Raw genomic sequence first — 10,334 nt, forward strand, 5'->3', positions numbered from 1 at the left:
GGGGCATCTCGCCAGGAGCCTGAACATTGAGACATGTTGGGAGCAAGGAGCAGAAAAAATAATTCATTCGAAATAATTCTATCATGCATTAATTGCACTGTTTTCATGTGAATAGAATTAATCCTGAAAATCTATCCCCCTGGGGATACCTCTTCTGTGAAGACTTACATGTATGAAATGATGAACGACTTTCTTTCTTTATCCCTTCACAACAGGAGAAAATATATATCCCTTACGTCCCCTTTTGAGCCTATAGTATTTTTCTTCTGATTCAACCCTAACCAAGGATCACCCTCCACACTGGGGGGCAATGTGGAAAAAATCTGCTCACATGAGTGAAGACATCAATCCAAAAGAGTTACCAAAAGGTGAACCAGATGCCAAGTGCAAAGATTCAATCAGAATAAAAAAGGCAAAAAAAAAAAGAAACAAAAAACAAAAGCAAAAAAGAACAAAAAGAAAAAAGAAAAAGGGACAAAAAGCACATGCAAAGATTCCCTAAAGACAAATGGCACATCAAGCTTCAAACTATGAGATTGATCAAGCACAATCATTCCCGAATCTCTGAATCACTTCACTCGAAGATCATAGAGCATTAAGAGAAAGAGACATTTTGAGCAAGACAAGATTGAAGGCATCAAAATGAATTGATCCTTGGTTCAACACCCTGAAACACTTGTTTGGGCCTATTTATCCTTTTCTTTCATAACCATGAACCCTGGCCTACATTACGTGCCTTAAAAGTCCTTTCTAATCATACATGGATTTCTAAACAGAAGAGACTATCTTCAGATTTCATCCCGCCCATCAGGATTAATCTTTGTTTGCAAAAAAACAATGTAATTAATGTATGGTAGAGAAAAATAAAAAAGGGGGGTTCAAGACGTAAATCCTGAATAACGTCTTGAAACCAAAGGAGGATTCGAGTTGAAAACCTGAAAAGGCGGCTCGAATATAAAAATTGTGCAACTGAGGCGATCACACAAATTACTTGATAAGGCATCGCACAATCCGAGTGTGACAACGAAGGTTGGGAGTCAGAGAACACTTCCAGTAGAGAAGTATGCAAGCTACCCCATCAATCCTTTGAGCATCAAATACCAAACCTTTGAGCATCAAATGCCAAACCTTTGACCAAACACAATGACCTGAAACTTTTTATCCTTTCCTTACTTGACCATCTCTCAAAGATAGATTTGATCATGACACTTGTCAAATAGCTATAATTTATTGAAGGATTAACATTGTAATTAATTCTTTGATATCCAATGAACTCTAGTTTTATGATTCGTCTCAATTGTAAAACCGTGAAAGGGGCAATATTTTTAAAACTTGGGATTAAACATTTTTTGAAACTCTTTTAATTGATATTAAAAGAGAAAGGAAAACATTTTTTTCAAACAAGACAGTCTCTCTAGAGTGGATCTTGGTAAATGACATGTGACTCTTAGACACAAAACTCATGCTCAGAATCAATACTGAAGCAAGAAATGAGGAACATTTGGGGCATCTTTGAAGATTCAACATGAAATATTGGGGCCTTTTTTTGGGCATCTTTGGGGATTCAACATCCTAATGCGAATTATCAGGCCTTTTTCAAGAGATAAATATAACCAATTCATGTTATATGCATCTTATGCATACATTTTAGAGCATCATTTTTTTCCCACATACATAATTTTTGCAGCTTTTAGAGTCAAGTTTCGACTTCAAGACGAAGGATACTCGATTCAAAAGCACCTTTAAAGATTGATGTTGGTTGCTTAACTCAGCAGCAAGAAGCTACACTTCAACCAATTTGACATATTGAAAGATCGACAGATCTTAGAATCAACTTCAGACGAGTTCGAGAGATAATTCAGAACTGATCCAGTTCGTATTTTCAAGTTGGATTTCAACTTCACGACGAAAGATATCCAATTCCTGGCTCAACTTCACGACGAAGGGGCCACCCACGATTTCAACTTCACGACGAAGGGAATCGTGCTCACCATTGTCTCTCTTGAGACAGTTTCCCTTGAAACAAACTTTGTCTCTCTTGAGACAGTTTCCCTTGAAACAAAATTTTTTCTCCCTTGAGACAGTTTCTCTTGAAACATAAACATTGAAAACATTTCCCTTGAAATAAATTGTCTCTCTTGAGATAGTTTCCCTTGAAACAAAATTTTGTCTCCCTTGAGACAATTTCTCTTGAAACATAAACATTGAAAACATTTCCCTTGAAATGAATTTTGTCTCTCTTGAGATAGTTTCCCTTGAAACAAATTTTGTCTCCTTTGAGACAGTTTCTATTGAAACATAAACTTTGAAAACAGTTTCCCTTGAAACAAAATCTTTGAATATGTTTTACATTAAACAAATTTCGTCTCTCCTGAGACAGTTTCTCTTGAAACAAATTTTGTCTATCTTAAGACATGTTTTTCTTAAAACAAAATTTTGTCTCCCTTGAGACAGTTTCTCTTGAAACATCAATCCTTGAATATGTTTTTTTTGTGTCACCCTTGATACAGTTTCTCTTGAAACACAAAAAGAAACCTTTGAAATTGTTTCTCTTGAAACACAAAAAACCTTTGAAAATGTTTCTCTTGAAACACAAAACCTTTGAGATTGTTTCCCTTGAAACAAATTTTGTCTCCCTTGAGACAGTTTCTCTTGAAACACAAAATCTTTGAGTTTATTTCCTTTAAAACAAAATTTTTGTCTCCCTTGAGGCCGTTTCTCATGAAACAACATATATCTTTAAGATCGTTTCCCTTGAAATGAATTTTGTCTTTTTTAAGACAACTTCTCTTGAAGCATCATTTAAACCGTTACACTCAGCTCAGGCACATACTTGGGATGGTCGAGAAGCATTTCTCAAATCAAAAAATAGAATGTGCACATCAGATTTGAACATTTGAAGAATTCGAGATCAGGGATCAGAACTTGAAGATTCCAGAACTAAGATTCCAGAGAAGCAACCGAAGATCGAGATTTCTCTCCTGAGCCCAAAAAATAACATATGTTGCATATGCATTTTAGGCACACCTAAGAGCATTGCATCCATAGCATCACATATATGCATAACTTTTTCAGGTTTTAGCTAGAGTCAATTTCAACTTCGCGGCGAATGATATTGAACTCAAAGCGACACAATTTGCTCGAGAGTGTATTTCAACTTCACGAAGAAGGATATCTAGCTCGAAGCCAAACTTCACAATAAAGGGGTCTCCACGTTTTCAACTTCACGGCGAAGGGAATTGTGTCCACCCGCAACATACAATACTTGGATTTCAACTTCACGACGAAGGATATTCAAGTCAAGGCTCAACTTCACAACGAAGGGGGCCATCTGCGATTTCAACTCCACGATGGAGGATATCGTGCCACTCAAGACAACACAAGTTCAACTTCACAACGAAGGGACGGCTGGTTGTCAACGAACAACTTTCCAATTTCAAAGCTGATTTTTCACGACGGAGGATATCATGCTACCTATGACAACACAAGTTCAACTTCACAACGAAGGGACGGTTGGTTGTCAACAACAATTTCCCAGTTTCAGGGCCAATTTCAACTTCACAGCGGAGGATATTGGACCCAAGACAGCACAAGCTCAACTTCACAGCGAAGGGGCGGCTGACTGTCAACAAACAATTTCGGAGCCAATCTCAACTTCACAACGAAGGATATTGGACTCGAGAAAACACAAGTTCAACTTCACAACGAAGGGACGGCTGGTTGTCAACAAACAATTTTCTGGTTCCAGAGCCAATTTCAACTTCACGACGGAGGATATTGGACTTGGAACAATGCTACTTACTTGGATTTCAACTTCACGACGAAGGATATCCAACTCAAAGAAGGATTATTTGCCATCAAAATTGTCGAGTTCGACTCCATTCAGCTCGATGACACATCAATCGCACTACTTTCCGGTTGCAGTCGAGATTTTCAAGTCGAGGAGAGGACCTGGGTTAGCCGTGCCTTAGTGACAAGCAAACATTTTCAAACAGCATAGCTTAAGTCAAGAAAAAGCTATCTGTCAATGAAGATTTCTCAGTTCTATTCCGATCCAAGGTCTTTAAACCGAGAAGAAGACCGAAGGGTAACGGGAAGCCACGTGCTGATTCAAATTCCGAACTACGGCTTTAATTTCATATCATTTCAAGATGAACTCGACTTCACGATGGAGGAGTCATCCGTAACTCAATTCGACAGGGAGTTATTGAAACATCAGAGTTAATTTTCAACTCAACTGAACGAAAAGTGTGTCTTTTAATCTTTGCCCTATCCCCGTTACACGACTATGGGCAAAGAGGGGCAGCTGTCAACACACATTTTTCGTCCTACTAGGATTCAAACTCCTAAAAATAGGATAGAATTTTAGGATTCAAACTCCTAAAGATATGATAGAATTTTGCTAGGATTCAAAAAATAGGATATAATTTTATGATTTAAACTCCTAAAGATAGGATCCACAAGCACTATAAATAGCCATTGTAACTCACCATTGTAAGACACGATTTACACACAAAACATAGAGGAAAGCACGAGAAGATACAAAGACAAAGCTATTGTAAACGATTCGAAAAATAAATAAAAGGTAGTATCTTTTTTACTTTTGATTTGGTCTCTTACATTTACGTTTTAATTATTATTATTTTATTTATTTAACTTTATTTATAAGCACATTTCCATTGTTACTCATTTTATTTAATTGTTTTATTATTTTTCTTTTTTTTTCATGTAATATTTTTTTTACATTTTATGTATTTTCTTTTTTACTTTAGTATATATTTTTATTTTTTTAGATTATATATATAAATATATTATTTTTATTATCAGTTTTATTAATTTATATATATATATATATTTACTTTTTTTATTTTTTTATTTTATATATATATTATTTTTACTTTTTTTATTTATTTGTTTTATTTCTATATTTTTTTCTTTTTCTTCTTTTTCTTTATTTTTTATATTTATTTTACTTACTATTTTATCTTTGTTTTCTTTATCTTATCTTTTATTTAATTTGTTTTCTCTTTATTTTAATTTAATTAATTTATTTATTTCTTACCTTTTTATCTATTACCTTTTTATCTAACATGGTTTTTTGACCTTCTTAAGGTCACACCTTTAAAACTATCTAATATAAGTAATTGTGATCGTATTTTTACCTTTTAATTTTAAATTACAATTTTCTTAATTTAAGACAACCGACAAATTACGTAGTACCGAAAGGGCGGTTCAAGGGTGCTAATCCTTCCTTGACCGTAATCGACTCCCGAATCCGACATATCTTTGGTAAGACGCAGATCAGGTAAGATATAAGGTATCCGATTAACCTATTTATTTTTTAAATAAATAATCGGTGGCGACTCCAATCACATTTTTCAAGTCGAAGCCCAATTTCGGGACCCAACCGAAAGACGGTTACGACAGAACCAACATGAACTCAAGAACTAATACAAAGACCGAGATTGCCATCTCTGATCCCTTTCGATGACCGCTGTTCGTTGGCAACGTTGAAGAGAGTGCACACTCCTCACCGTTGAAGAAAACTTTCGACGGAAATCCGTCCCTTGAAGCAATGTTGATGGAAGGGGTAGTTTTCTTGGTGAACGAGATAACCGTCTATTGTTTTCCGGGCACCCAAGGATCTCTCTCGGGATTCTCTCCATCGGTTTGTGCAACGATATAGTTTAATCCGGGAAGTCCTTGCATGAATATAGTATTGTTAACACCATCCAACTCCAAGGCAGATCCATTGAAGGAATACACCTTTTGAAAACCAGGGGTTGCTTTATGCAATTGTACCGCGGCAAACCAATCCGGGAAGGTGATTTCATCCCAGTTGAATATCGTGATCCTAGCACTCCATCCTCGAGAGAAACTGAGTAAAGATGCCAGTTTACGCTGGCCCCGGAGTTGTCGTCGCACGGCATTGGATCGGCACCGTTAGGTTTTTTTTTGTAACAAATGAAACGAGCTAAAACTTGGCAGTGAGTTGAAGAGCTACTTCCAGTCTTATCGTACTGGATTAAACGTTGAATAGCATCAGGAGGATACTGCAATTCAGATAACCCTGATGGCCTAGCAAAACTGCTTCGAGCAAGAGCACCGGCTGCGCTATTAGCTTCCCGGGGATTAATAGCAGTTCGATCGTCCAGTTTCTTTTAAGGTTTCGAATTCAGATAACCCTGCTGGCCTAGCAAACCGTTAGGTGTTCATGTATTGATTAATATTATATCCAATACGATTTACATATATTTTTGTTACAACTTAATATGTAATTATTATTGAATAAACTTTAAAAAAAATCTCTTACCTGCGACATAAATGACAATCAATTTCATGTAACATTGATAAAATAGAGTGAGACAATACGTAACAAATAAAATCAATACTTTATTAAATACAAAATATTAGATAATTAAACATGATAAAATGAATCATTTATCATAAATATCATATTCACATTAAACCTACTGAAACTGATATCATTTCGAGTTCCATCAATTAGAGGGTTTTGTTCTTTTATGTGTTTAAACATCGATTTAGCGTAAAACAAATATTAAAAGGTGTTTCCATAGATAACAAATACACACATAAAGATAATACTGCTAATTTCTTTAATTTTTCTAGCAAATAAAAGATAATAAAATGAGGTTCAGCAATACTCGGTATCCTAAGCAGATAACGACCATCTAAAAACCGAAACAAATTCAGACACGACACAAACACAATGCAACTACCAACACTTCCATTAGAGTGGAAGAAACTTCCTTGGAATTAGGTTGCACCACTTGACTTCACCTGTAATTTCTTGGTCTCACAACAGTGACCACTCCCCCTCCATATTCAGAAATCATATTTTTGATAGACTTACCTTGCCACATTGTTCACCACAGTGAAACTGGACCAACTAGATAACTGGACACACGAGGTGTCCGACCAAACTTTTGACCCCCAATGTATCAACCATCGCCCCCATTACGAACTGCTTGCTTCATCCAACCAGCTGAAGACCTGCTGTAGAATTAATGGATAACTCCAGCACACAAGAAAATAAATAACCCTCAAGTTTGAGGTTAAATCCGCGATAAGAACACAAACCTTCAACTGAAGTTGAATCCACCGGATGGAACCTTTACATCATTTCCTCCAAACTGGAAATTCTGCTGAGTAGCATCACCAGAAGGCAGTGTCTCTTCATCCTCCTCTAGCCAGTAAGTCTCAAGAATCTTGACTGCTTTCTCATAGATCTCGTTATTGTCGTGACTCTGTAGGTTTTCAATCTTTTCTAATCCCTCGGCATCTTCTATCCACTGGGCACAATTGTTAATCTCTCCGCCACTAGCAGCCTTCTCAGCTTCACCAACCTTCAGAATGTTCTCCAACCCTTCTAGACAGACTGTTATGATTCTTGGATCAGGGAATGCAAGGAGATCACACAAAGGTTGTATGCATCCTTGACTGACCAGGTACCTACATGTTCACATAACAAGAATGACTTATCCCCATGTTCAATAAGAATGAAATGAAGAAATTGACATCAGAAAACAGATAAACAAATAGCATACTTGATTTGATCATGAGTACCACCAGAGGTAGCATTTGAAATCGCCCATGCTGCTTCTTTCTTTATATCAAATTCAGCATTCTGAAGTAGGCTAACCAGGGGAACAATTATCCCAGCATTGATCACAGCCTAGAACAATTTTAGCATAATGGTAAGCATAGCATGGTAGACAACTTCCAATAGTGAAAAGGGGCAGTGAATCAGTAAATTCAGACAATTAGAAACACCCTTGAAGCACATATTGCCATGATTACTCACCTGAATCTGTTCCTTGTTTCCTGCTGTAATGTTTGAGATAGTCCAGCAAGCCTCTTTTTTTATGCTCTTTTTATGGTTATGGGTCAACAGGCTCACAAGGCAAGTTAATGCACCATGGTCAATCATACACTGAAAATGAACGACATAAAGTCAACAACATAGGGTAAAAACCAACTGAAGCAGAAAACCAAAACTTAAGAATGAAGCAGAATCTTAAACTATGCCTGAGTCTGTAAATCATCTCCTGTCACAATATTTCCGACTGTACGGAGAGCAGGAATGAGCACTGAAGGAGAGGGATTACTGCAAAAAATACATGTATAAACATATGGTCCACATTCCACAGAAAAATAAATAAGAGGGCCCTAAAGATGTTTTAGGATGTTATACTCACAGTAAGAGCTCAACAAGTCGTGGGCAAACTCCTGCCTCAATCACAGCTTGAATTTTGTCATTTGTGCCATCAGACAGATACGATAGAGCCCAACAGGCATCAGTGAGAACTTCTTCATCGTTTGAGTGAATGAGACGTTCAAGCGCGGGAAGAGCAGGCCTCACCTAGCCAACAGATATCCATGTAAAAGTTCAATTAAAGACGCAAAATAAAGGAGAGGACTACTAAATAACAATGCACAAAACAAGATGAAAACCTGATCAAATGGAGGCTGCGGCTTGCCCCTGCAGAAATTTGATAATGTCCAAGTCGCATTTCTCAGCAATGACAACTTTGAGTGTTCATTCAACTGAACTAACAGCGGCATCAAAGCCCCGTGACTAAGAACAAGATCACGACATCTAGGGGAATCTCCAGCAACATTCCCCAATGCCCACACAGCCTAAATATTTACTAACATATCACTTATCATCATTACTTGTAAAAACAACAATAATCCCAGAATCACAAGTCTCAAACAAACTTAATTCAAAGGATAAAACTTTTAAAGATTATACCTGTTCTCGAACATCATCACTTGGGGAACCAAGAAGCTTTACAAATATAGGAACAGCCCCATGATCAATAACTACCTTCGTATTCTCAGATGTTCCAGAAGCAATATTTGTTAGCGCCCAAGCAGCCTCAAACTACAAGTTTCCCAAATAAACAAATAATATAATATAATTAAACCCCCAAGAAATGGACATAAGCAATAAAGAAGCCACATTTGTAAGTGCTCAAGCAGCCATAAAATACAAGTTTTTCCATTGTATTACAAATTATAGCAAAGAACTAAACCCAAAAAATCCTTATTAGAATTCAAGAACTTATACCTGAAGCTGTGGGAAATCTTCCTTCATAAGGAACTCCACAAAGCGAGGAACGACGCCAGACTGTATCACTTCTTCAATTGGGGGACTCCGCTCTGTTTATTAAATTAAAAAGCCAAGTTTATTTACATAAACTAAGTTAATGAATGATGGAGAAAAAGAAAGAAATGTAAGAAAAATTACCAATTGAAAGCAATTTACGGAACTGAGTTGTTGCTTCTAGCTGTGCCGCGCCGTCATCGGACCAAACGCCGGCAACCATCGAAGGAAGACTCTCCAACTGCAATAGAAAACCCCTAAATCAATTAAATTTCAGAGGAAAAAGCATAAATTGAAAGTTTCGCTTAAGCGATTGTGGTTTACTTTTTTCTCGACGTTTGAAGATTGAAGAGAAGCGGGCAATTGTTGAGCTTGGAGGCCTTCACGACGCTTCTTCTGTAAACTCTCTTCGCGCTTGCTTTTCCGGATCTCCACCATGTTGTCTTCCCTTCTACGGCGGCCTTCCTCCGCGTCAACCGCCACCTTGTAGCGGTTACGACGTACCTCAGTTCTACTGCTCGGTCTCAACGACATATTGCGCAGCTGCTTTTCTTAGAAAATGAAACCAGTGAGTTTGAGATTTTATAGAAACGGATCGAAAGAATAAAAACCCTAGACAGTTTTAGGGATTTTGAATTTTTATTTATATATTAGAATAAATATTATTTTCTAATGAAACCACGCTATTATATGAAGCTCGTAATTACTCAACTATATCGTCATTTAATTTAATTAATTAATATTAATGCTTTTACTTTTTGCGTGGAAGGGATAACTCAATTAAAACCTTAATTCAAATCAGATATTAGGTTAGATTAGGGATGGCAAAAAAGATTCGAACCCGACGGGGAAAATTGAAAATTGAATTAAATGGGGATGGGGAAAAATCGTTTATGTTAAACGGGGACGGAAAAAAACCGTTTATATTAAACGGGGACGGGGACGGGTTTGGTAATCCCCGCCCCGATTACCCGACCCGATAAATATTAAAAATTATTATATATATATTAATAAATTTAATTTAAAAATATATATATATAATATTTATATATTTAATTTAAATATATATATACCCGGTCCGATACTCAACCCGATACCCGTTTAAATAACCCTTTATGCTAAACGGGGATACACGTTCCCCGCAGTTTTCCCCGATTACCCGATGAGGATCCCCGTTTAAATCCCCGCGGTTTTTTAAGCGGGG

At 36.8% G+C, this 10,334-nt stretch overlaps 1 protein-coding gene across 2 annotated transcripts; it reads right to left on the minus strand.

Annotated features, from left to right (window-relative positions):
• Nucleotides 1-6,557: 6,557 nt before the first annotated feature.
• Nucleotides 6,558-9,722, minus strand: LOC120152491 (importin subunit alpha-2-like). Of its 2 annotated transcripts, none has more exons than XM_039164697.1 (11): nucleotides 9,455-9,722; nucleotides 9,275-9,371; nucleotides 9,095-9,186; nucleotides 8,777-8,908; nucleotides 8,476-8,661; nucleotides 8,220-8,383; nucleotides 8,050-8,128; nucleotides 7,826-7,954; nucleotides 7,569-7,696; nucleotides 7,102-7,473; nucleotides 6,558-7,014 (listed from the first exon to the last, which is right to left on the minus strand). In XM_039164697.1, the coding sequence occupies exons 1-10, from the start codon at nucleotides 9,662-9,664 to the stop codon at nucleotides 7,104-7,106; spliced, it is 1,587 nt and encodes a 528-aa protein (XP_039020628.1). In that variant the 5' UTR covers nucleotides 9,665-9,722; the 3' UTR covers nucleotides 6,558-7,014; nucleotides 7,102-7,103. The 2 variants fall into 2 exon arrangements, with proteins under 2 accessions (XP_039020628.1, XP_039020627.1); XM_039164696.1 differs by having other exon boundaries at nucleotides 6,558-7,017.
• Nucleotides 9,723-10,334: the final 612 nt, after the last annotated feature.

The sequence above is a fragment of the Hibiscus syriacus genome, unplaced genomic scaffold (genome assembly GCF_006381635.1).
Source record: "Hibiscus syriacus cultivar Baekdansim isolate YM2019G1 unplaced genomic scaffold, ASM638163v2 tig00111092_pilon, whole genome shotgun sequence".
NCBI lineage: Eukaryota > Viridiplantae > Streptophyta > Magnoliopsida > Malvales > Malvaceae > Hibiscus > Hibiscus syriacus.